General features: G+C 48.1%; 1 protein-coding gene across 1 annotated transcript; it reads right to left on the minus strand.

Annotated features, from left to right (window-relative positions):
• Positions 1 to 1,378: 1,378 nt before the first annotated feature.
• DSTYK (dual serine/threonine and tyrosine protein kinase) lies at positions 1,379 to 26,855 on the minus strand. Its single transcript, XM_066983220.1, has 13 exons — positions 26,520 to 26,855; positions 19,880 to 20,265; positions 13,419 to 14,082; positions 10,657 to 10,931; positions 10,166 to 10,249; positions 8,730 to 8,906; positions 8,325 to 8,454; positions 7,899 to 8,055; positions 7,034 to 7,166; positions 6,251 to 6,364; positions 5,656 to 5,770; positions 4,423 to 4,557; positions 1,379 to 3,516 (listed from the first exon to the last, which is right to left on the minus strand). Exons 1-13 carry the CDS (start codon positions 26,752 to 26,754, stop codon positions 3,329 to 3,331), a joined length of 2,793 nt encoding a protein of 930 aa, XP_066839321.1. The 5' UTR covers positions 26,755 to 26,855; the 3' UTR covers positions 1,379 to 3,328.
• Between the last annotated feature and the right edge of the window lie 660 nt (positions 26,856 to 27,515).

A 27,515-nucleotide genomic window follows, 5' to 3' on the forward strand; every position in this document is an offset into this window, starting at 1 on the left:
CGGTGTCGGTCGTGATGGTTATTGTACTTTTTTTTTTTTTTTTTCCACACGCAGCAGGCTCGTTACGTTTTCCTCACGTGTTCCTTTCCCCGTCAGGGCCGGGCCGCACAAACACAAAATAAAACGCGAAATAAAACAAAATAAAACACGAAATAAAGGCTCGGCCCCACGCTCGCCACCGTCACGGCCCTGCCAGGAGCAGCTGGAGCAGCCCCGGGGAGCTGCGAGCCCCGAGCAGGGCCCTGGGACAGGGGGGGAGCTCCGCAGCCCCACGGCGAGCCCTTAGGGGGAGTAATTAACCCTCCTAATTAAGTTGGTTTGGGGCATTCGGCCCTGTTCTGCAGGTGTGGGGGTACAACGGTGCCACAGCTTGCCACAGCCACCTCCGCAGGCCACCCAGTGCCCCCAGCTCCCCCTGAAAGCCCCCCAGTGTCCTCTCGGCTGCCCTTTCTTATTTATCAGGGTTTTCTTATTTATCGGGGTTTTCTCCCAGCTCACCTCTCCACAGGTTGTGTCTGCAAGGGAAGGCTGAGAAGTGGGCTGGGGAATCCCAAAATGTAGAGCAAGTTCCAGCACCTTTCCCTCAGTACTTGCACCTGGAGCCTGCCTCCTCACCCACCTGGCGCTGTACGCCTCACAGCGACCTTTGTAAACACAGTGGTTTTGTTATATTTTCCCTAAAAGCTTTGGCCTGAGCTCCCCTTTAAGCAGGGCAGGCCTAGAGGCAGGGAGTTACTGCTCACAGCAGTGAGCCCCAGGTGCTGGGAGTTTGCTTTTGTTTAAGTGATGGGAACAGCTCCCATACACAACAGGAGCCTGGTGAGGCGGGGCACAATGTACAATGCCTCAGTAACAAGTACCCTTTCACAACCTCATTTTAAAACATATTTTAACAAACATCTTCAGCAGACAAAGCTGTAAAGGTAGCCTTGTCTGAGAGAAGAGCAGCTGCTCAGCTCACCACCCAAGGTTAACAGGACTTGGGTTTGGTCCCACTTCCCCAGCTCGTCATATAACTGCACACCCATGCCTGTGGTCACAGATTGAGGAATGTTCAAGTTCTCAGTATAGCTTTTTCCTTGTTCTAAGTGAGGGCAGGGGGAAAAAAATACTGATTTAAAGGATAAACAGAATGTGTGAAGCCTCTCAAAACATGTTCAGCCAGGAAGAACTTTATACCCAATGGAAAAAAAAAAAAGGTGCAGAGAAGTAGCAGTGCTAAGCCTGAGAAAACCTGCTGATCTGTGATGCTGTACATGCAAGAAGACAAACCAAATGGAAACAAGACATCAACGTAGCTACAAACAACACAAAAAAATGCATCAGATAAGTGCCTGGAGATAGTACATAGGAAGAGCTATACAAGCCATTTCTGGAATTGCATATACAGAGGTTTAAATTTTATTCATACATTTATTATTTACATAAGCTATCTCTATTAACCGCAAGAGACTGACATCGACTCTCCTAGTTGTAGGTAAGGTTACTAACCACCGCACACAGTAAAAGAGTTAATACTATTAGTGTCATTGGTGGCATGGACGTGCACCAAGGCAGTGAAATGCCTAGCAATTCTACTTCGGAAAAGTATTCGTTCTTCTGCGCATGTGGTTCTTGGTCGCTGCACCTTGGGCTGGGGCAGCTGGAGCAGCTGTATCTGTATAGAACCGCACTGGTAATGCCATCACAGACCAGAAAAATGCCCACACATGCAAGTAAGTAAAAAAAGTTTATATAAAAAAAAGCATTAATTCTGTTTATTGCACAAAGAAGGGAAGATTTAAACTAAACTAATACTGCAGGGTTAAGTATCCCTTTCCTTTGCTCAAGCTGTTTAACAGGCAGATTATCAGTTGTGTTTTTGCTGTGTACTAGACAATAAATTCCAGCAACAGGGTGCAGGAATTCCACATGCCTACACTATTCTGGATGCAGCATATTAGCTCTCCTGGGAAACAAAGCCACTGGTGACCATCCCCTGCAGCTGGGAAAAACAGTAAGCTTAGGGAGAACTTGCCAACTCACTATTTCCTCACATAGTAAACAAGGTGCAGTTTCTATTTCAGCCTCCACCCCACAGGTATGTTGCCCTAGAAATGCAAAAGACAAGGGGCAAGGATATTTTCAAGAGCAGCCCTCTTCATAAGGGCGCCAGGACCATCCCAACCCATACCTTCCTTGCAAGGATTTCCCTCCCCCCATTTTTTATTCTTTTCAATACAGCCAAATTAGAGATCCCAGAGTGAAGCAATCAGATGAATGGACACGGCAACAATACACAGCTACTGAAGAATGAATGACCTGTTTTCCCTCGACTATGCTCTCACCAAGCACGTGAATTTAAAAAAGCTGAAGAAACCTTATTTTAAAAATACATCTGTCATAGTTAGCACAATTTAAAACTGTTACTGCCTTCACAACGAATTCAAAGCCCAAATTTAATTAAAATGAATTGGCATTTCCCCCATGGACAGTCATTAGATGTAATGACTTTATGTTTCTCTATTACAATATAGAATCTCTGAGCAGTCTTCCATTTTACCAGAAGACTGTAAAAAAGAAAGGTCAGGTTTCTTCAGATATTTAAATAACTGTTATGAAGCAAAACTACCAGAAAAGAGCTTGTTTACAGAAATAAGGGGTGAAGGGTACATAAGAGATAAATAGCTTATAACTTGGGGTATTTTAACTGCAGTGGAACAGTAGATAATCCCCCTTAGGTAAAACATGGAAGCTTTGCTCCTGTCAATGTAAACATTTGGAGTGTTGCAAGAAGCTAATACAGATAGACACTCTTAGCTTCTAAACGCCTTCAAGCCTAAAGCCTCTTTTTTTTTTTCCACTCTGACTGCACTGTAATTGGTGCCAATCTAAGTGATTGGGATAGTGACGTGTTGACTGAAGGCCACCTAGGGCCGTCAGTTAATGGGAAGAGAGCTTTTACTTTACTGAGTAAAGACTGTCATGATCAGCTCCTAGCAACACAGATGCTACCCAAACACACAAGATGTTTTTCTTTGATTGGTGTTTGTGTGGGATTGGCAAAAACCCCTTTCAGTTCAAGGGAGTGGATTTTCTATTTTACTTGTGCCACTCCGTAATAAAAGCTGCAGCGGGGTAACTAGCATCAATAGGGTGTCCCAGGGAGATTTCTCTGGCCTCTGTTCAAGATGAAACATGCCCAGAGTCGCACCTCTACAAGCAACCTTTTGGTTGCTATTACCTGTCCCACTCATGTTAGCCACAAAAAACTGCATCTGAAGAAGCCATCTGCAGAGTTAGGGGTTCAGAATTCTCCCATAATCAAGAATTCTTCCGTGCTTCCTCTTCAAGTAGAGTCATCCAACCCTTTATTTGGGTGCTCAGAGCTTGACTTGCAGAGCCTGTCCATGATCCCCTGCAGCATAGGTTGAACAATCCCCAAGAGAGGGCGCTGGGAGGAATCTCCATCCCAACAGGCTTCCATCAGCTGCCAGCACTCCTCATCGAACACGGGAAGGCGCTCTGGGCGAACTCCTGGAAAAGGGAGAGGAACCCAGTTACCGTCAACCAGGATAGAAAACTCTCTGATGTTCATTACTTTGGTGCAGGTTGAAAACCCCCCCCTCCTCACGAGGGATTTGGAAACAAAATGAGTACTCTCCCCAGTTAAAAAAAAAAAAAGGCATTCCCCCTCAAGCACTGTAGTAGTACCTTTGGGAGCAAGTTCACGATGGGAACAGGCAATGAGTGTAGTGTACGTGGCCTTCTGACCAAACACAAGATTCACTCATCTGAGTTAATCTTTCTCACATGAGAAGGGGAGAGATTATATGGACAGCAACTAAAGGCACAAAGCAGTAAAGCATTCTGACATCACCTTGCAGCATGAAGGATTAAGCTACCTCAAAACACAGTACTAAGCTAACCCTACAGCGGCCTGATGTGAAAGTAAGTTTATATTTCGGGGAACAGCCATCAGCCTTTTACTCAATATGCAGCCCACCACTGACAGCTTCCCCTCCATGCCACACATGAAGCACTTGAATGTACAGATCACCACGGCCTCCAGGAGCTGCGAGGGATTAAGCATTCTTGAGGGGATCAGGCCACGGTTGGCTGATTCTGGGATCCGGTTTACATCATAAACCCTGCGCAGCAGTACAGTGCTTAGGTGGTGTGTTAGCACAGCTCCTGTGACACTATGGCAAGAAGGTAGCTAACGGAAAGCCTGCTCCTTTCATCCCTGCTAATTTTAGCTAGATTTCAGTAGAACATTTCCAAGATATAAATAAATTTTAATTTTTAGACAGTCAGTGAAAGAATACAACTTGTATTTTTACCTTTCAGTTACAAGAGGATAAAAATCTATTTCCTCACCTCCTCTCAAGTTTTACACAAGCACAGTGTCACCCAATAGAGTTCAACATAAGCCATTTATACCTCTTCTAACGTTGTTCCAAAGGTGATCTTTGCTTGCACATCTCTCAAAAGCTTCTGGTAACTTCACATGTCCCGAACAAATGTACCAAAACAGAATGCCAAATGCATAAACATCCACTGAGTTATCGTATTTTCCTGTGACAAATACATATATCTGATCAGCAGGGCAAAAAGAAAAGTCACTGGAAACTGAGCAAAACTAATTTCAGTGTTCCACATCCTCAGATTAAAACCATAACTTCATTGCCAGGAGGTAGGACTTGTATGAAGCCTAGCAGCATAACAGGCGTTACTGCTAAAAGTGAAGGGATAAGCTGAAGACCTTCCCTTCTCAGAGAATTTGTACCCTTAACTTGTACCAGCAGCTCCCAAACTGAGGCTCACAGACCACTGCAGGTCAGGTGTATTCTAGAGAATCACACACAAACGTTTCTAAGACCCTCAGTTCTGTTCAGCTCTGCTGCTAGCCCAGGAGTCCACAGAGCTAACAGCAGCCTCTCAATGCAGAAGTTTGGCAACTACTGGTTTATAGCAGGTTCACCCACTGAATAAGAAAAGATTGAGCACAGTAAGTGCGTAAGGGCTAAGCCAATACTCACGTCTTTGTAAGATCAAGATCTGGCCTGCTAGTCACAAGTATTTCATTGTTAGTACTGAGAACCACTTGAATAACAGTTTCTAAATTAACACAAATAGGATTGCTTCAGTTTGGTTGCAATCTTGTCAAAGCAGGGAAACCGTCTCAGGCCAGAAGGACTCTGTTGAACCTGATGTGGACCTTTAAGTGCTACTGCAGGATGCTTGAATAGGAAACTTTCAATTTTAGATCAAGTGCCTGCCAGAAGCACAGTGAATGTGAGCATAGGCTGCATGTTCGCAACAGCTCAGAAATTCTCTACTCAGCAGCTACACAAAAACCAGAGGACCCTTTCTGAGGTATTAACTTGTGAAAGACAAATATTTCCACCTAACAATTGCAAAACTAATAGTTATAGGAGTTTTGATCACTTCACCAAAGCTTCTGAATCCAACAGTTCTCACCTCTTTCAAGTAAGCAAGTATTTAAGACTTAAAATACGGAAAGACAATACATTATGCATTGTAAGCATAGTCTTCTGACCCATTTTTTAATTATTTTTCCCTTCATAAGCAAGTTGATGTATTAGTTTAAAGTAATGGCCTGCAAAATACAAGCCAGAGTGAGACAGTAGTGGATCCAATCCACATGCATACCTGTAAAAAGTTCAGGAGCCATATGAATAGGTGTGCCTACAATACTGCCAGACATCATAGCTTCTGGTTTGCAGAACCCCAAGTCAGTGATTTTGGCTCGATTCTTCTTGTCAAGCTGTAGAAGAATTCACACAGGCAGCTGATAATCATGCTTCCCAGTTGTATTACTGCTTTTTAATATTACAGTTTTAAGCTGTGTCTGTTCGAAGGGTTGAGCATTTGTTCTCAGGTAAGCTTCTCTGATTGCTTGGCTGCTCGTTGACACTTACCTAGCTAAGCTCAGCAACAAAACACGTCTTCACTCGTCTTCTACAGAGGGTGTGGTTTGGGTTTAATAAGGCTAGGAACTAGAAGTCTTACTTGTAGCTCAAGCTTTCTACCTTCAAGAGAAGAGACTCTACTGTTCCTTTTCCCCTAGGCTCTGGCTGAAATTGAGCTACAAAACCCTACTGCAAGACCAGTTGTTGCTAACGATAAAATCTTTCAATTCGTGATACATGAATAATGCTATTACTTCATTTATAGCACGCTCCTCCCTCCCACTTAAAGGGCCTCGTAAGACTTCAGGATTAGTCAGATCAAAAGTTTTCCTTACCAAGACATTTTTAAGTTTGATATCCCGGTGCACAAGTCCCTGACTGTGAAGATAACGGATTCCTTCAACCACATCCAAGGCAATCTGTAATCGTGTTTCTAATTCTAGCCCAGCCTGAAAAAATAAACACGCAGACTTAATTCCTACAAGTGGAAGTTACTTTTGCTTACTCTTATTTACCAAGAAAACATCAAAATCCAATTCTTTTAGCTCTTGCAAGACCATCCTCCCAAAAAATTCACCAGGCAACAGAAGCAAGGGGAGCTACTCCTACTTTCCCTATGCACTGGTTTTACCGGTTGAGAGATGGTAGTCTTGCTTATTACTTTTCAACAACAGTAACCACGCTGCTGTAGCCTCAGCACACTTGAGGAGTTTACAAACTTTAAAGAAACAGACATAAGAGCTTGGTGAAAGCCCAAGGAATAGGCAGACAGGAAGGCCAAGAACAAAGCCACATGATTTCTGACATTGCAGCGATACGAGATGTTCCAGCACACGGACTGAGACCAAGGAATATGCACCACTGCACCAATGAAGTCTAGTTCTGATGCTATGTACAGCCCCAGAACACCCCAGAAAAAAAAGATTATCTGCATAATAAAAAGATCCACAACCCTGCATTTAGCATATGGAATTTTCCCCTTCAGAAGAGGGACGTGGCAGACAGAACCACACCTCACGCTTCCTCACTTCAACACTGCCTGTTTCGCAGATGAACAGATATTTAGGCTTTTTTTAAATGCATACATTAAACTGTACATACACACAGACTGCTGTTACCTTCAGTCCTGTATAGAGGTCTCTGTGCAGCCGTTCCATTATCAATAGGACGGCAATGCTGGAACCTCCTCCATAGCCATAATCTATCACAGAACCATGGAGATGTACGAGCCGCTCGTGTGACTGTAGAGACCTATAACAAGTTCAGCACAGAAAGGTGGGCGTTTTTATCTCCTTCTCTCCACCCCCAAAGCCTCACCTTCTAAAGGAAAAATGCCCAGTAGCTGCAACTTCAGTACAACAGGAGTAAGATCCACCTATAGCGACGCTATCCACGTGCCACGTGTGTAAATAATCACAGCACCCACAGTTCTGATGACCATAACAGTTTAGTACCATCTGATCTAATCAGATTCAAGAAAGCCTATTAAAGCTTACAGTACCAAAGAAACACTATTATTTCAGCTGCCTCTACGGCAGCACTTGCCTGCAGCTATTTAACTGAAGACCAAGTCAGTTTCTGTAGTGTAGACCCAACATTTTATTTTGTGACTTTAGAGAAGACGAAGATTGGAAAAAGAACACCAGAAATCCAGGGAGAAAGAACTGTTTGCTATCATACTCCACTAATTCTAATTTAATCTGAAAACCAGCAAGCATTTGAACAGTATAGATACCAGAGAATCAGATTAGGACAGGAAAGAGCTTCCCTGCCCACCGTTCTGTGCCTGTTACGTTTTGCAGTGACACCAGCAAACTGTCCTGCCTCTGCTAGAAACTGCAGCTTGGCATTTCACGAGGTCAGCTCACTGACTGCAAAGTAGAAATACAGCCAGCAAGGCTCTGCCTACGCAAATAATGTTTGTTTGCAGCAGTGAATTTAAGGACATCCGTACGGAATGAGAAAAGCACTTACAACACGCACCTCATATAGTGAAACTCAAGTGCAAGGTCATTCCAGTGCTTCTCATCTGGAGGAACAACAGATTTCAGTGCACAAGGGAAATGCCCTCCCCAGCTGTCACACAGATAGACCACGCCATACTGTCCTCGGCCCAGCTCACGGCCCAGCTTTGGTTTGCCTGTAAGGCACAACATCCATGTAATCAGAAATTAAAATGTGTTTATTCCTTCATGTTATATGAGAGGTACGCTGTCAGGCTGGCAGCCTGGAGCTTTTCACAGGCTAGCAGCTGCACTACTCAAGGTACTCAGCATGTGTCAGATGGAAGCTCGCTGAAGTGGTTTAGTGCAAAGCAAAACATCCCTCCCACCCGCTTACACCCACTGACTGCTTCAGAAATAGGAGGGTAAAGAAGAGAACACTGAGAACATCAAGCACAGCGCTCACCATGTAACAGCACATCCTGAAGGGACCTGCTCTCCAGCGAGAGTCGTGCTAGCCGAGGAGCGTGATCTTTCCGCACCTTCAGCCACAGGTCTTCTGTTTTCTCCAGCCTGCCAGAATGGCCATCTTCTAGCTGTAAGAGGTATCACACATAGCTGTCATCCTGCCTGGTCCAAAACCCTAGTATAAGAGGGTTGAGGGTCCTTGCACTGAGTAACTGAGTAGAGGATCCTACTTACAGCATCCCTAGTTTAAAAATGGAATCTTGTATTAGGACACTCGCATCAACTCCACCACCTCACCTCTACCGTGCTGTTAACTGCACAAACTGCTCTTTTAGCCATTAAAAATCCTCTAAGAGCATCAACGTACAAAACAAGATTTCCACCTTAACAGCCCCTTACTCACCTGTCGCAGGGAAGCGGCGAAAGCCTCATGGGAACTGTTCAGCCTGGTTCGAAACTGGCTGCAAATGCTCTTGGCTAACTTGGATGCGCTGAGGCTCTCGATAGCATCCTGAGCAACTTTCCTCTTCCAGTCGCTGGTGATGGCAGGTGGGCTCACCCATGTAATCCGCTGGATTATCTAGTAAAAAAGGAAACAGAATTAAGGCACTACTACAGAAAAGCAAAAGGCCAGTCAATTTACCCAGAGTCCTTAGACACCCTGTAACAATACCATCATTTGCACACAGAATTAGGTTAAATAGTTACCTTACAGTGACTGATTTAGAGATACTGATCAGAGTTGCACACATACACACAATAAGAGATCTGATCTTTCTGAATATCCCCTCTGCCCATTCTTACAAGCCAATCACCCTTTCAAATCTGACCAAGGAGGCATGTAGTTACACAGCCACCACCTGGACAACCTCAGCTGTGGTACAGGACAAGGGCTGGCTCAGTCCCCAGCAAGGGGCTGCTACTTGATCAGGCTGCAGAAACATCTGGAGCCATAATGGAATAAGTGCCCCTGAACAAGGGGATCTTAAGGAAGACAGTTCTGAACTGCTTCACAGCTCACAGCAGAACAGACTGCTTTCAGCTTGTAAGCATACGCAGTAAGCCAGAGCCTCGGGAAGACAGATGTTCCTCAAATGGAGGAAGCTGCAGTGACGCAGCTCTTTGCGGATGGACACCCTGGTGTGGAAGTCCTAGGTGCTGGTATGCACCACTTCCCTTAAATTGCTGGGTGATTAAGCTGCCCTTCTCTGCCCTATATTAGAAGCCACAAAAATCCAGCTGCTTCACACCCAGTCTGGATCCTTCCCCATGCCGATGAAGGACTCCGAAGGTTTGTTACCACTCAGTCCACACTGCACCTATCTGTGAAAAACCCACATTCCTCTCAGCTATCCATACAAAAAACTCAGGAGGGGGAAGGTCATCAACAGCTCTTAGAGTAAACTTCAGAAAGATGTGTGTTTTAACAGACAACTTTAAAACAAAGACCTGAGAAGTCTGGTCTGCTCTGGAGGGAGAACCGTGAATTGAACTGAATCAAGAAGCATTACAAAACAAATGAAAAATGCAAGAAACCCTCAAACCCAAGCAATTATCTGAAATGTAAACAGCAGAAAGTTTCAAAATACTCTTCATCATTCCTTTGCTGTTTCAGAACAGAAGGAAGAAACATTAAAGGGGTATTTGCTTTAAATTTAATATTAGCATTCCCAGGAATAAACTATACGCACAGCCTTTGTGCAAAGCAAGAAAGCAACAGCTTTGCAATGCATGTGCCCAAAGCCTAAGTTTAGAGGAGAGCCATGAGTATTCAAATATTTTTTTGCACCAAGAAATTCACTACACTGACACCTACTAAAAGTAATAAAATGCCCTTACCTGTTTGATCTGTTCCCACAGCATCCTGGTTACTGTTGAGCCGGAGTGGAATGTGACTTCAACATGATAGGCAGCATTCAGTATCTGGAAAGCAGGGGAAAGATGAAAGTATGGGAAATTTGGAAGCTACACTCACTATAATATTTGCTACACCCTCCAAAAATGAAAAAAGATACTACATGGAACACTCCACAATTCACTTAGTTCAATTCATTTATTTTTATTAAGCTCACGGGAGTTTCTAGGCTGTGATTTGTTCACTTTACACAGATTTAGGAAGGGTAAGTGCTAGGCCTGCACGTGAAAATTTAAGAATAAAACTGTTCCCATGTTTTAGCACCTCCCTTAATGACACCAGTCCCCCACACACACCACAAAGCTGTGTTTCTCTAATGTCACTCAGCACCTCCATTTCCTCCCACCCTTGCTACATCAGGATTAAAAAAAAAAGGCTACTCTAGTATTCCAGATAGCCATCTGAGCCACCATACCTGTTTGAGATAATTGCTTGTGATGTGTACAGAAACATCCTTCGACTTCTCCAAATTCCTTGCAGGATGCACTGAAACCTCCCAAGACTCCTCCAGGCTCTTCAGACATCTCTCCAGAGTCCCTACAAAGCTCTCTCGGAGATAGTCCACTGAGCTAATTAACTTGTTGGCAACTGCTTGGTTTAATCGAGAAATAATCAGTTCCTGAATTTGCCTAATACAACACTTTATGTCCTTGGAACTAACAGGTTCCCCATTCTCAGGAATTATGATATCTGCACAGAAGAAAAGAAAGAAATCTTTTGTACTCAGCACTTTGCCATTACAACACCGGCTACTGAAAGCTGCTGTGAACGTTTCGCAGAAGAGCTACAGCACAGCACCACTCCAGGCAGCTGCTCCAAAGGCCTTTTCACTGTTTTGATCCTTCAGAGGCTCATTGTTTGCTTTAAACCCAGATATAACCTGAAGCAAGCAGCATTTAACTCATACAGAGAAACCTATGAGCGACAGAAGAACCCACGGAGTGGCTGTTCACAAAGGATTAAAGTTTTTGTCAGTCTGCCTGTCTAGTGCCACAACGCCAGTTTTACACGCGGTCCCCAAACCAATCCTACAGACCTTGATTAAGTTTCCCACGCTGTGCTAGAACACACAAAAGCATTAGAGTAACTTCAAGAATGCACATACGGTTACTCCATTTTCAAGGAAGCTAAAGATCACATCTGACCAAGATGGAAAGTATTCTGATGTTTGCCTCCATTCATTGATGTTTGAACCTGCAGGATGCTGCAACGCCCGATGGACTCCATGCGAGCAATCTGCAGCCACTCCAGGTTTACGGTGGTACAGTGAGGACAAGGCAACCATCGCCCTGAAAATTAGAGGGTAGTTACAGAAGCAAAATGCTGGTTTTCTATCTAAAAAATTACAGGTCAGGAATTTTTTCCAAGCCACACCGCAATCCATAAGCAACCGCTGGATGTTATGACGAGTGATACACCAGCCAGGCTGGTTACCCGATTTCTTTTTTCCTGGAACCTTGAGGAGGTTGATTATCACTTGGTATTTTTAAACAAACAGAGCAAATCGCTGATCGTGCCCTGCAACCAGTCTGAACAGTACCAGATTACTACGAGGAGCTGCAGATCTTGTCTTTGGATTTTGACCAACAGCAGTTCTAGCCTACTTCAAACAAATGCAGTGATCAGCAGATGGCATTAGCTCCTCAAAATAACACCTTCCTCCTTTTAGGATATTACTTCAAATAGAGCGCAGCATCTTGTTGGCTCTCAGTAAGTGATTTTTCTTGTTTCATTTGTGTATAAACAAATATGTACGCAGGTGTTTTGGCCTGTGCTGTCCCTAAACACTCTCCTGCAAATACAGAATCCTGAACTCCGGCACAGCAGTGCCCCAGCTCTGTACAGGTGAGTATCCCTTCTAGTGAGACAGACAAAGCATCAGGAATGATTATTACCCCTCTGAAAATGGAGTAACAGCAGCCCTAAACAGGTAGAATTAACACACACTGACTGCGCCCTTAACATGTGCTAGTTTTTTTTGGTTTGTTTCTCCTAGCACACAGATTGGTGCTAGAATTGAAACAAGCTCTTTATGAGCCATTCATTTTCCAAGGGCACTACAAAAAAACATTTCAAGAAACAGAGAAGATCTCATCCATTTCCCACCTGCAGAAGCAAAAAGATCCAGATGCTAACCTGCAGGATTAATCATAATTCACCATTTCTCTCTCCTCTCCCTCCCAGGACATAGCATTAGTTTGAAATTCAGGGAAAATAGGGCAAGACAAAAATATCTACAATTTTGGCCTCTCACACCACAGAGAATAATTTATGTACTAAGTCAATAGGTTACAGTTATTTTTTGATTTTAAGTAGAAAAGTCTTTCCCTACCAGCCCACAGAAGCACGTTTCCTTTGAAGAGAAACAATTGTTAGAGTAAACCTCGGCTTCGCAAGCAGGAGAGCTGTAGAGTACCAACCTTCAAACTGTCACTTTGATGTTTATGACACGCCACGTATTCCTGCAGACAGGATTTAGATGGCACGTCACCCTTCACACACCTAACACCCTCACGTATTCTTCCAGCTTTTGTGTTCCTAGAAATACTGGTACTTGTAAGATGCAGTGAGAATCCCCGCATTTCCCAGAACCACACACCGAACGCCAAGCACAGGCCTCAGGAGCACACTATGCTGAATTTTTTTTTTTTTTTAAAAAGAAACTTTCACCTACCCAAAAGGGTTTCATTTTAGCAGGTTCTATACTCAGAAGTCTAATGCAAATCTCTCTCAAAGAAAGCAAGCAAAAAGCACAAGTCAAGTCTTCACTGCTAAAACTAAACTTTTTTTCCTTAGGATGGATTTTTATTCCCACGTCCCAACATGCTGGCTGAGGTAAAGTTGAGACTTATTTTCTTCTTCTGCAGAACAGGGAATTAAAACAGAGAAGTAAAATACCCTGTCCAAAACCATGCAGCAAGCTAGAAGGGGGAAAACCATCTGATTTATAAGAAAACAAGACTTCATATATTTTGAGATCTCAGATTTAAGGACAGTGCTTTCTACCCAGTAGGTACTACAGAACTAATACCTTTGTGTACCAGTTCAGAGCTGGCTTGCAGAGTCACCTGTCTGGACTGCCACTCAACCATCCCTTAGCAGACTACAACCATCACCCATCGCGCTCCTTTAAAGCCCCGACCAATTTGTTCCAATCCCTCTCCTGCCAGTAGTTACCTTTGAATTCCATATTAGCAGCATCTTCCAAGAGCTCCTCTTTCATATTACTAAGAGTCTCTATGATCATGTCCTTCATCTCCTCTTGTTTGCGGTTGGCAATGTTCATCAGAGATTCATAGAGCTCGTTCTCCTTCTTGCGGGTGTACTCCAGCCTCTTGGGAGTGATTTGCAGGTCTCGCTGCATGTCGAAAGCCTGATTGATGAAGATGTTCAGGCAGCGGCAGTGCACCTCGTTCAAGCTGGTGGCTGCTTCCACAAGATGCTTCTGAAGCACCTGCCTGGAAAAAGTGCTTAGGAGACGGAGCTTCTCAAACTGCTCCACCAACATGCTCTGAGCATCGGCGTCAGGACTGGGCGCCCCGCAGCTGCAGTGGTTGGTGCTCAGGTACTCCAGGTCCATCAGCTGGCAGTAGAGGGAGGACTTTTCATTATCAGTTTTTCTGGGAGAGATCAGCTCCACCCCTGACTCTGGCACCTTGAAGAAGAAAATGGGCAAAGAGAATTTCTCTTTGATCTCGCGCAGTTCGTTCTCGTCTGAAGACGAAAGTTCAGCCTCACTGATGGCAAAGATGACAACGAGCAAGACCTGGTTCATGTACTCTCCCAGGGTGGCTTCAGCAGACTGGAATCCACGACACGGTGCTACCACAACGTCCACTTCCTAACAAGCAAGAAGGTAAAAAACAGTTTTGTACAGATCCTTCTCAACACTAACAGAGGCAAGAACACACTGCAATTCATTCACAAAGCGCAAAATACGTCCGCACCCTTTACAACAGTTATGGAGTCTCACACACAGCAGCTTATACCCTACCTGTAGGCTGATAGCCAGTGGCAGAGATGCAGCCAGGAATTAATCAGTACCCACTGACTCCAAAACTCTTATTTTGCACCAAGTGCCTTTAAGGTTTGGCCTCGTTGAGAACAAAACTTAGAAAATGTTTCCCAGGGGAGTGCTGTCACAGAACAGTTGTTGTTCTTTGGTTTACGCCTGCCCCATTTTGCAACAACCTCTCCCAGTAAATACTCTCGACCTCCCATTGATGTTTACCTGGTCTGCAGCTTGTTGAGATGTTCGTGCTGTCAGTTTTCAGCGTAGCAGATAGCACTACACTACCCACCGCTGCCACCACCACCCTCTTCCAAAGAGCTCCCAGCCAGAAGACTGGGAGGAGAAACACATGGTTGTGAGAAGCTTATCTGTGACATCCTGCAAATCCAGCCAAAGCTAGGAGATTTTATTCATTTTTCTCTTACTACCCAGAGTTTCGCTTTCCTGCTGACACTAATTCTTAGTGATCCTACTAAAAAAGTGCACTTTTAAGACCGCTCCTCTCTCTTACAAGCAAGGAGACGGTAATCACCCTTGGATATGTGAGAACAGCGTTGGCATTTCATGCATCACTTCACTAAAATAACGAAAGCAAGTGTTGAAGGCTTGGAACCGAAGACGAACCGAAGCTCCCAGCTCCCAACGAGGGGCTATAATTAAGCCTTCTTCAATCATTTTTCCCTAGAGTTACTTAAATGCCTTGACCACGTGTACGAGCTGCTCCCCGGGGCAGTAACGACTTCCTGCTATCTCGGGACTGCCAGGCGCTGAAGCGGACCTGCCGCAGGCGCAGGAGCCGGCGCAGCAGGGGATGCGCAGCCCGCAGGGCTCCCCGGGACGGGTGACTCACGCCAGCGCCTGTAAACAAAGGAGGAAGCCAGCGCTGTCTCTAGGAGACAGGGAGAAAACCCACACAGGGAACAGAGTGCAGCGAGCAACTGGTCCTTCTGTTGCCATAGAGGCCTCTCCGGCTTTTCCAGGGGACGTTAGCAGCACTTCTTCCCCCACCTTTATTTTTTCAGTTGATGTCCTGCGGAAGTTCTGACGCTGTCCATGCGGCTATCGGGGATCGCTTCCTCCCGTCCGGGGACTACCTGTGAATCACGCCGGATTCCTGAAATTCCCCAGCTGGTTCTCGCAAGGTCACACACTATAAACACACTTCAACACTTCTGACATGGCTGTACGCATGAAATCACTGTGAAGTAACCTCATTCGTAGTTTCTTTAACTAAAAGGTCCTTAGTTTTTATATAAATATCACAGCTTTCTACCCAGCAATCTGAGCTCCAGGTACACAAAGTCACAGCTCTTCCACTACAAGCATGATGCACTGCTCCGCAGCTGTACAGCGGCTGTCAACGACAGGTTCAAGAAGGACACCATGCACATACCCCACATATACATCCACGGGCTCAGACTTGCAAGGCCAGGATGACTGCTGCCTCCCATGCCCCAACCAAAAAAATTAAAATCCAGGATGAAGCAGGTTTCGAGCTACAACACGACAAGCCGAGTCCCACAGAAGGCGTCCCGGGACCACTGAGGTGTGCCATTTTACTAAGCTTGAGTCAGCAGCTAAGTTCTTTTTAACTCGTTTGGAAATGAGGAATTGTTTGCTACATCCCAGCAGGATCTTGTCCTATTTCGCTCAGCTTTGGGCAGTTCAATCGCTGTTTAGTCAACCGAGGTGCCGAGAAGCTAACCCAATTGAGTCAGATTTCTACCCAAACACATACCAAGCAGATCATGACTGAAGGCCCAGCTCAGTTTTATTCCAAGCCAGGTTGAAGACCCTGCCTTCACGGTAGGGACACAGAAGGACACGGAAGGACAGGCTGTGAATCACTGAAGCCAGACAGGTACTCTGCCTCTGTTACATCGAGAGGTAATCTCACAGCCTCCCTTTTAATCTGAGATTCCAGGGGTATATAAAAGTATATATTTAGAAATTCTTAAGCCCGTCCCTCAGCTGATTTTATTTCTTTTTACTTATTTATTGAGATCTTGCCAGCTTATTCTGTTTCCACGGGGATTCCGGTCAGAGGCCAGGTAACCAACCTAGAGAATCGCAGGTAAACTGAGCGATACCTCTGGTCTCCAGCAGGTACTGCTGTCCTTCACAGACCTACAAAGCTTTTGTTTTGGTTTTGTGCAGTGACTCTGAAGCCCACTAGATCAGGGAATTTTGTTTTACCTCTGCTGGAAGGGCGTACACCCTCAGCCAACACTCTGAGAAGCAATGTTCTTTTTCTGAGCATGAAATCTTCCCCTGTAAGACACCGCTAAGCCAGCGAAACCAGAAGCAGAGAACAGGTCTCACAAAGAAGGCAGAAATTTCATGCTGCTGGTGCTTTCGGTATCTTCTGCCCTCGGCTATTCCCGTGTAAATGGACAGAGGAGGGACAACCTCAGGTTCTGGGTGCTGGTACCCGGCAGCAGCATCTCAGCACACCCCAAAGTAAAGCAGTGCTGCGTGGAGGGAAGAGCATCTCAGCCAGAACAGAAACCTTTCCTGTTTCTGTATTACTGCCACTGCCAAACATGTCAAAAATACTCTCAAGGAGGAGATTTTAAGCAGGATGTACTTTAAAATAACTCCACAGGTATGTAGCCACATTTCTTGCTGCTCGTAACAACTACTAATTAATATGACCTGAATCATCGCTACAGTACCTTAAGAAACAACAATAAACTCCGATTTATTTTTTCTGTTGCAGCTCACATAGCCAGCTTGCATTTCTTCACGCATTTTCCAGCTCTGCCAGAGCAACTGAAATTTCTTCTTTCCCTCAAAGCCCTGGCTGAAACCTTGAGTCCAAGGCTCAAAGTAGAACGAAGCACACAGCAAAATGAAGGCATGAGAAAGGAAGCCCTCAGCTCCGCTACCCTCCTCTGATTCAGCTGTGCCATCCAGATGGAAAGCACTACCTCGCAGAAGTCTGTTTGGGCATCCAGGCTCAACTGATAAGATTTAGGGAAAGAACCAACTGTTTACTTCCACTGCAAATCTAATAATCTGTCTGGCTTGATGGATTATTCCCCGTGACCTAGATGCATTCCTGTGCACAGCGATCCCCAAGGAACAGAGCAGCTTTGCCAGTGTTTTTCTTCCCTGGTCGTTTACCAAAAAACCCCTAAGTTCACATACCTCATAGCACGAGCTGGTGTTCTCCCAGGGGACAACCCAAGCAAATGAATTTTTTGGCTCCCTCCTCCTCAGCCCTTTTCTGCGAAACAAGTTGTGATTAAGACATCCCTCAGTAACACAAAACAAGCACGGGCCCAGCCCAGGTATCGAGAGGTTATCAGACCAAACCCAGGGCGCTACACTTGGGGTTCAACGTAAAAAGCAGTTCACATCACATTACAGACTTCTTCTGTGATTGAATTCATATCTATTTCAGTCCTGTTAACCTTTCCTCGCTGGAGCAGTGGCTAAGGAGTTTAGATTTAGCAAGCGAGTACCTGCCCCAAGAAGCGTGAGTCAGCACGGAGTGTCTGCACAAAACCACAGCGTGCAACCCAGGTGGCCAAGCCGGCCTGGGCAATTAAGGCTTTTGGTACGAGATGTTTAGGCCCGAAGGGCTGCAGAGCATTCCCCAGATCCTGCAGCCACTGAGGGCCCTTTAATGGTATCCCACTGGTAGATAAGTGTTCCCATCATGCAGAATGAACGCGATTTCAAACGTCAAAATCAAAGGCAGTAAACAAAAAGCATCCTCATCTCCTCAAACTATCCACAGTGAAGGACCTGGAAAGATTTTAAACACCAGCAAGACTGCTAGGTCTCCTTGCCCTCCCAACACCTAGAACAAAGTTACCATGAAGCAGTACTATACTGTAAGCGCTCTGCTATTGGGAAGGAAAAAAAAAAAAAAAAAAAAAAAAAACAGATAAACCAAGAACTCTAGGTATCAGGTGGGGTAAAATTCAGAGTGGTTTCCCTCCCTCTCTGCCCAAAAGGTGCTGAGCTCCTCCAAGCTATCTGGCTTCTGGGCAAAGCTAAATCCTTGAGATCTGCACTGACTATCACGTTATTGTCAAGCATGCAACTGTTATTAGACTACCAGCTCTGTTACACAAGTTAATAAAAAGCAGAAGTTCTCTCGGAGTAGTTCTGCAGACAGTTTTGGTTAATGTCCAACAAACCTCATCCATGACCGTTCCAGATATATATTCCATTAATTACAGAAGCTGTGTCCATGACTAGCTGGTATTTTTAACTTTGTTTTCTTGGTGCATGCTAGGCAGAGCTAGAAAACACACATCAGCCAGAAGGGTGAAAGAGACAAGGCCCTCAGCAGGACACCGGACTCCAGTAATTTAACAAGAAGCTATCCCTACCCCGATGAGCTGCTAAAATGCCTAAGCCCTCCTATCAGCATTAAAAATATAGTTTTGTTATTCCTTTTTAGCCCCTAAAATTTATGTAAGGAATCCTTTGACTCAATCTGAGGCTAGCTGTGATTCACCCTCCCTGTCCTTCTAGTGGAAGAGCTTTTTATTTCACCAACCCTTTTCAAATTAATCTGAGTAGATGTTTTCATCTAAACGTCCTAAATATAACCAAGGCCAGACAGAGAGATCTTTGTCGCCCGTGAGAAATATAGATGTAAGGAGGGCTGTAAACTGCAGTGTTGTTAAACTGACCCATATAAAACCATCTCAGTAAAATTAATGTAAAGGTAATACTCTTACGCAAGAGCACGGCAGGATTTTACACGCAGAGCCAGAACAGGCATTTACATTGCAGCACCAGCAGCAGATTTGGTGCTCTTCAGGAAGGTGGTGGACGCTGCGTACAGCCTATAAACACCGTGTTTCTGTTCTTTCAGTGGGTACAGAAAGCCACAAACACCCTACAACGTAGCATTGACTTGGCTGCTGCCAACTTCAGCTGCAGTTGGGGTTTGTAAAGCTTTTCAACCTGAGGAAGATGGACCGCGTCTCCATTTCGTGCCTAATTACAATCACGTCTCAATTCAGATGCCCAAGAAAAGCGTTACCTTGACATTTCACTCTCCAGCTAGAAAGTTCATACTCTTATTTGTGTGAGCACAGATCAGATTCCTTGCACATAAGCAACTTGCAGGTAAGAATAAGTTATTGTGGATGTTTGATTGCCAAAGTACAATGCTCTAGGTTGTGTTACCCTACAACAAGATCTCAATGTAAGATCTGAAATGCAAAGAAAGCTTATCAAAGCTATAAAAACCAATGAAATTCAACACTCATCTTTAAAGATATTTGCTAAGCACCAAACCACAACACTTCCAGGACAGGAACGTGGTTCACAAGTAAGTGAAAGGTGGCTGACAAAGCAACGTACCAGCAAGATCACACACAGCCCTGAGAACAGACTCCCACCTTCTCCTTCCTAACGCCTTCAACCTCCACTGACATCACAGAAGTGTAAGAGCCACTCTCATGAAGTCAGCTCATTCTGTCAGAAGTTGGAATTAAGAAGCTTTATTCTTACAAGCCTTTTAGGGTGGAGATTAAAAAGACATCAGGCTTCCAGTTTCTCTTCCGTTAACTAGGAATATTCCTGTGCTTATTGCAGACGTAATTTTGCTACGCCTTAATGAATTCATTACTGCAATGGTACAGAGACACCCAGTTACCTTTAGCAGCGAGTACGGCAGCATGACCTCCAGCTCTGCTATCCGGTGAGCAGGATCTTCGCTGTCCCCACGAATTTCTAAGTCCTCCTCTGGTATCGTGTCCCACTGCCCCCGGTGGGCTGCCATCATATGGACCAGTTCGTACTGCTCAGGAAGTGCCAGACTGACCCGTGTTTGCGTCCCATGCGTGAAACGGATCCGGCGCCTCTTACAGTTCTCCTCGCTGCTGATCTTGGTGGTAGGGAGCAGCTTCTCCCCCAGCAGTATGTTGAGTAACTGGCACTTGGCATTACAGTTCTGGCCGAGAATCAGAAGGCAAGGGTGCCAGCTCACAGTCCGCTGGAGGTGCTCTTCCTCGTGGCGAGGGAAGGAAATGAAGTTCTGCCCTGAAATTGAGGACAGACTGCATGAGAACAGGTGGGCTGAACAATAATTCTCGTATCTCTAAGCCAGCTGGATGCTACAGTACAGACACCGCTGCCCCACGGCAGGCCACACAGCACCAAGAATTTGCTTAAGCATCCTGGAGCTCACGTCAGCAATTTAAGTGCTCTCACTGCATCGACACAGCCGTCCACGGCAGTTCGATTCGCACCAAGTCACCAGGCAAGTTTGCTACAGCTCTCCCCAGTTATTCCACTAGAAAGTGTTTACACAGAGCTGTCTTAAGCAGGTTAGTGGAAGATTAACCGTCGGCCCTAAAAGCAAAGAGGAAACAATTGTCACGGCTGAAACCAAAGGGCTGATTTCACCTGTGGGGTGGAACAGCGTTTCACCTTGCTCCAGAGTTCAGGGAAGCCTAACAGGTCCCTACAGCGGCCTCTCCCCAAGTTTTGATGCCTTGCCGGTCCACAACGCTCCCATCACATAGAAATAAATGCACCAGCTATGAATGGGGGACAGCCCCACCCACACACTTACAAGGCGTAAATACTTTACATCTACCGGTTCCCGAGAGCATCCTTGGACAAACTCATGGTCCAAAGACTAAGAACACCAGCATTAAAGCAGCAACCCCCCCCCCCTCCAGCCTCAAAAAGAGGCATTCTCGCAAATGGCAGCAGAACTAACAGCTTCTGCCAGCAATCCCCCGTGATGGAAACACAGCCACGGCATCGGAAGAAGCTGCCGTGCCTTCCCCAGCCCGGGCAGCGCCGAGCCCAAGGGAGGATGCTCTGCTAGCAGCCAGCAGGCTCTCGGTGCGGTCCGTAACGCATTAAGCAACAGGTTCCTCCCCCTGGCTGCACTGCCAATACATCTCTCCTTTCCATCCCAGAGGATGTGATCTATAGAGCTGATCTAAATCAGCACCGTTTGCCAGATATTATCAACTTCACAAACATTTAGTCTGCTGAAGGAAACTACTGAGCATCTCCGCCTCCTGCAGAGGAGCCAGAACTCCCCGCAGTCGCTCTCCTCACCCATCTGCCACGGGAAGCATCAGCTAAAACATCCCACTAACCGGGCTGCTTCAATTTAGTCCACGGTGCTGCAGCTCCCTGCATTTGCCTTACTAGAGTAAGGCTGGAAAAAACAGTCTCGGTATTGAATTTAGCTTCTGAGTTCTTTTAGAAGTCCTAAATACAGCTTTTCCCACGCTCAGTCATCTCGGCTGAAGCCTAAGGAGCTTTGCGTCACCTTACACATGGCAACAGAATAATTCTGGTAGTACAAGGAAAAAAAAAAAGAAGAGATACAAACAAATTCCCCATCTGCTGCCCTTCAGCACGATTCCCGAGCACAAACCAGCCAGTGTTCCACCGCAGCCAGAGAGCTGGCCCGTGTTTCCAGATCTGAAGGCAGATGGCACCCGGGAACGAAACGCCAAATCGAGACGCCGCTGCTAAAACCGACTGCCAGGCCTGAGCGCTGCCTACCCGGCCGAGTGCCCGGCGTCAGGCAAGGCAGCAAGAACAGCGCCGAGTTAGTGTCGGACGCAGCCCAGCTGAGCAGCACCAGCAGGGATTCTGTAGGGGAAGGTCCCGCTTCACCACGGTTATTAAAATTCCTTTAATGAGTCACATTCTGGCATCCAAAATCGTTTCAGCATCTCGAGGCCCAAGAAAACAAGATACTCCGACACACCGGGATACTCGCACCTCTGCCAACCGAAGGGCAGGCGCCAGTCATTCCACACCTCCTCCTGACAGCACTCCTCAACCCCACAACCCGACCCCCGTAAACCAACAGCCTGGAGACCCCCGAGCCCTGCCTGGGGAGCTCGCGTCCCTCTGGCACACCAAGGAACCCCTGCAAATGGTTACGGGAGACATCGCTTCTTGGAGGTGACCTCAGACAAGCCTCTCAGCCCGTGCAGCCACAGCAGTGGCCACATCAAGTGGCTGAAGGGCAGGATCTGCCCAGCAGTGCACAAAGGAATCAGCAAAAACCCAGACATGGCGCATGTAGACCTTCGTCTACGAGATCTCTTCGATCCAGTTACATCTGTTGAATTCCAGCTGGAATTCAAGCTCGCTCTTCAGATATCAAGCACAAAATAAACAGCTCTGGAAGGAGCTGTACAGGCCACGAAGTCCCCTTTACACGGGCTTTTAACAGGAAAGGAACAAGCAGATTTCACCCTCTACTTGTTCTGGGCACCTTCTGCATTTGCATGTTAATGCCAACACAAGATGATTGAAGTCCAGCAGCTCAGCTGCAGTTACTGAAGCACAGGAGGGCCGTATAAATACCCCATCTTTCAGACACCTTCCTCGCGCGCAACCTCCCCGGGACGGCATTGACAGAACAAGTTTCCTGCAGTCGGTTTCGGCAAGGAAGGCACGAGACAAGCGAACGCAGCCCCCCGCAGCGCTGACCTAACAAAGAGCAGATTCGCAACCCGCTCGCTGCGGAGATGCGGCGAGGTTCCCAGCCGCGCGAGCACCTCCTGCCCGCGGCAGGACTTTACCAAAGACTTCCCCTGGCGCTGCACGGCACCCACGCACCGTACCAGCCGGAGACATGTGATAACCACTTCAGACAACTGGCCGCAGGGGAGTCCTTAAGCGCGTGCATCCGATTAAACCCCTTGGGATGAAAGGCAGCCTGTGCGAGAACAAGGAAGTCTCTCACCAAGACTCATCCCAGAATTCAGCCCAAGTCTTCGCAAAACAACCTTAGGTTGAATCTGCCGAACCTGCAGATGCCCTTAGTGCTTCGCTCGCCCCCTTTTTAAGGAAGGCTGGCTGCGTTTCCCATCTCATCTCTCTACCGTCTTTATTGGAGGAGTTTCTTCATGAGAACCCTCCCCACCACCTCTCCGTGCAGTACCTAGTCCTAAAGCTCATCTCATGTCCATGTACCTGCCAGCGCAACGGGAATCCTAACCGGCCTTTGGGGGATCTCAGGCAGAACCGCCACATTTTAACCCAGACTCATACCCTTGGTCAGCACAGCACCAGGACAAGAACTCCCCCAAGCCCGTTGGTTAATACACCCCCCCCAAAACACACCTACGTACGGAACCATCAAGTTACCAGGCCCAGGGCTTCTCTCCCAGCACACACCCATTAAAATAATGCCACAGCTACTAACCGGCACTCCGGAGATGCCGCGGTTACCCGGGCAAAAGGTGCAGCTCAGTTTACTTCCCGAAGGAAAGCAAGAAATGAACAGCGAAAACCACCTCCAGTTCCTAGGTCAAAGAGTTTCAACTGCTTCAAGCACAGGACAAAGAAAAACACAGCTAGCACAAAGCACAGTTGCTGGTTTTTTTCCCTTAGTACCTTTACATATAGTAGAAAAAAACGTTACTGAATCCCTAATTAAGATTTGTTTCATACTGACTCTGTAAAAATCACGTTCGCTAACAGCACCAAGAAGGAAACCAAGTGGAAACTCACCGAGCAGCTGTCAGATCTGCCCAGGCTGAAGCTGCGGGGTTGGCCCAGCCCTGTAACAAGTCACTGTAAAAAAACTACTCACGACAAAGCAGGCAGGGTTTGGTTCGGTGCTTCCATTTTCACAACTCTTTGCACCCTTGAAGTTATTTTCCCTCTCTTACCATAAGGAATACGTCCTGGTGCTTAGGCCACAGAGGAAACACCCGGTAAGTGACGCCCCACTGTTGCCAAACATTGCTCGTCATCCTCTTCGGCAGAGGAAGGTGGGCCACATTTCCTCCTTTAATCGCCCAGCTTGGCAGGTTCCCGGGGCTGTTCTCAGACGGAGCAGCCCAGGCTGCATTTAGGCTGCTCGGTCTCTGTTGATTCAAAGGGCAGTTACGCTTCTACGCTCTTGCAACAGCTTCGCAGGTGTCCCAAAAGCAAAATCCGCACATTTGTTTTGTTTCCAAGACATCTAGATTTACTTCTGCAGTTTATTTTTCCACTTCAACTGCAGGCAGTAAGCGCCCTGTCCATTTCTCTTCCCGCTCCCTACCCGTTTCACAAACCATTGGCACCCACACCTCCACGCTCCGCAGAGCGCTGCGAGCAGCCTTTGGAACTGATTTATCAAAACGCCTCTTAATGGGAAACCACTGGTAGGGCAGAGCCTAGGAAAAACGGTTCCGGAGCCAGTACAAAACGTGCCTCTTCAACTCTGGCATTTCAAATAACTTCCCCACGTTAGAAAGGGGAAAAAATGTTTGTTAACAGAGAAAGTATCCGCGAAGCTTCAGAGAGCACTGGAAATACATAATCAACTGAAACTGCCGAGAAACAAGAAGCTCCATGCAGAGGTGGTTATTCAGGCACACAGGCAATGAGCTATATCAGTGCTCTGGATTTCAAAGGCTTGTGTCTTTTCATGCTTTTACAACACGCACACACACACACATATATATAACCACATTGGTTCCCAGTTATTTCGCCGGTGACTCACTGAAGACAGCCAGCCTCCATCCTTCACCAAGCCCTGCTCTTCATCCTCCCCCTCCTTCCACACTCCCCTCAAGGCTGCCACCTCAGCTCCTCGCCTAACCCGGAGCAGGTTTGTTACCTTGCTCCATACCCACCTGGAGCACCTTGCCGCTTTAATAACAGCTCGAAAACAACCGATTTAAGTTTTATTCTTCAGAATGGTGAATGTTATACAACTTCTTCTGTCTGAAAGCCCGAACCAAGAGCCTACGCTGTTATTACTGTTCGCACGAACAAGATCTAAAGCACTCTGCGTTTCCCGAAGTCCTGATACTTAAGGGCCAACTGGCACCACATTCAGTGTAAACTCAAACCAGGTCAAGGTGAGTATTTGACAGCTAGAAAGTCTCGAGCACTCTGTGGTAGGAAGAGCAGGCAGGATACTTGGGGAAATACGTACCTATGTCAGGAATATTTAACGAACGCTGCCTCCACACCCACAAAGCCCCATAAGCAGCCTTTCAGGGTGCAGTTGATATGTGGCTGGCGATGCTGTACGAGGAGTACCCAAACAGAAGAACACCTCCAGCTGAGTGCTGCCACCCAAACAGCCTTTAGACTAATAGAAAGCAAGTGAAACCAACCAGTTCCTGCTTCTTTGAAGTCACAGAAAGATGTAAACAAACAGAGCAGATTTTTAGACAGCTATCCACTTCTGTTCCGAAAGTTCACGTGGAACACTTCACTCCTTTTTGACACAGGCTGACAGGAGAGCTCAACAACCCTCCAATTTCCAAACCAGAATTATAAGCATAAGACAAGCATGGACAAGTAGCCAACGGAGATGACTCATGAACCATTTGGAAGCGAATAAAGAAGATCTTTATATATATTTAATGTCACGCTAAGCTCTCCTCACAAGACAGTCTTATGGAATAGGAGGACCCACACAGGGCAGGAGGTCTCCAACCCGCAGCAATGTTTGTCAACAGCCACAGACAAAGACCAAGCGGATGAAGGAGCACCCCCCGCGAAGCTTCACAACCACGCTGCGAGGCCCACTCCGTGCCGGGGGCGCTTACCCTTCCTCCCCGCACCCCCGTGCAGGATCCAGCCCCCCCCAGTCCTCACCCACGCTCTGACCTGCCCCCACAGCCCCTCTCACCTCCACCCCGAGTCACCCCACTTCCCTACGTGCACGCCAACCCCACAGCCCCTCTGAACCTCAGTGCACAGCCCGCAGCCCCTCAACAGCACCCTGTCATGGGGCTGCACCCCTCAGAGCCTACCTGCGCCCCCACAACACACCCAGACGCCCACAAACCCACAGTCCCCGTGCCCCCAGACCCAACTGCACCCCTCCACGCCACCTGCACCCCCGTAACACAGCCAACCACCCCCTACTTGCCCCTTACTCCCCACCCCACAGGCCCCAAGACCCCAGACCCAGCTGCACTCCTCACAACCCCCGAACCCCACAGACCCCAAACCCCACATCCAGCTGCACCCCTCAGAGCCTACCTGGACCCCACAACACACCCAGATGCCCCTCACCCCACATTCCCCGTGCCCCCAGACCCAACTGCGCCCCTCAAAGCCCACCTGCACCCCCATAACACACCCAGTCACCCCCCACCCCACAGACCCCTCACCCCCAGACCCAGCTGCATCCCTCAGAGCCCCCCTCTCCCCCCCCAGCCCCTCACCCCACACACCCCTCGCCCCCCCCAGACCCAGCTGCACCCCCCCAGCCCCTCAGGGCGCCCCCACCCCGGCCCCCCCGACCCAGCCCGGCCCGGCCCGGCCCCGCCCGCCGCCCCCGGCCCCCCCCTCACCGCCATCCCGGGGGGAGCCGTCCCCACAGCCGGCGGCGGGGGGGGATCCTTCTGCGGGCGTCGCGGAGGCGAAGGGGTGCCCCTGCGAGTACTTGACGTCGCGGAAGAACTTCTTGGTCTCGCGCAGGTTGTGCTGCAGCCGCGCCAGGTGCCGGTTGTAGTGGCCGAAGGAGCGGCACAGCTCGCGGAGCGCCCCGCCGGGCCCCCGCCATGAAGGGGCGCCTTCGCCCTCCATGTCCTGCGGGTCCGCCCCGCTATCCCCTCCCCACCACGGGCCGCGCTCGGCCCCCGCCACGCTGCCGCCTCTCCTCCGGCCTCGCCACCGCCGCCCCCCCCCCCCACCCCTCCCGCCTCCCCGACCCCCGCCGCCGCCGCCGCCGCCCTTCCTCTGCCGGGGCAGCGCCTGAGCGAGGCGCGCGGCGGGCGGCGCGGAACCTTTATCAGGGCGCCGCGGGGCAAAGGGGGGGAGGAGGGCGGGCGGACGCCGAGCGCGCAAGGCACGCCGGGAGTCGTAGTTCGGCGGCGCGGGGAGGCCGCGCGCGGCGCGGGGAGCGCCGGGAGTTGTAGGCCCGCCGCGCCGCGGGGTTGGGGGGGGGGGGTTGTGGGAAGTGTAGTTCCGTGAGCCCCCCCGGGTGGTCATGGCGGCCTGCTTGAGGCCTCCCCACGGTGCTGACCCCGTCGGAGGGGGCCGGCGGGGAGGCGCTGTGAGGGCTGCGGACCCCCACAGTGAAGCGGGGGCTCCCCTTAACGCCATCCCTGTTGCCCCGGTGCCACTCCCCAGTTAAACCAGAGCAAAACCCTCATTTTTATTCCCAAACGGGCAGCGACACCGGGCGGAGGTCCTCGGTCCCCAGCTCCTGCCTCGCCGCCTGAGCTGGGTCGCCCCACGAGGCCCGGGCCCTCTCGGGGGGCTGCAGGGGCCTGGGGCGCTGCCTCGGCCTCCTTCCAGGCCCGGCGTGGCGGTGTTGGGGCTCCGAGGGCGGCCGGGGCTGCACG

Source organism: Anser cygnoides, chromosome 25 (assembly GCF_040182565.1).
Source record: "Anser cygnoides isolate HZ-2024a breed goose chromosome 25, Taihu_goose_T2T_genome, whole genome shotgun sequence".
NCBI classification, from domain to species: domain Eukaryota; kingdom Metazoa; phylum Chordata; class Aves; order Anseriformes; family Anatidae; genus Anser; species Anser cygnoides.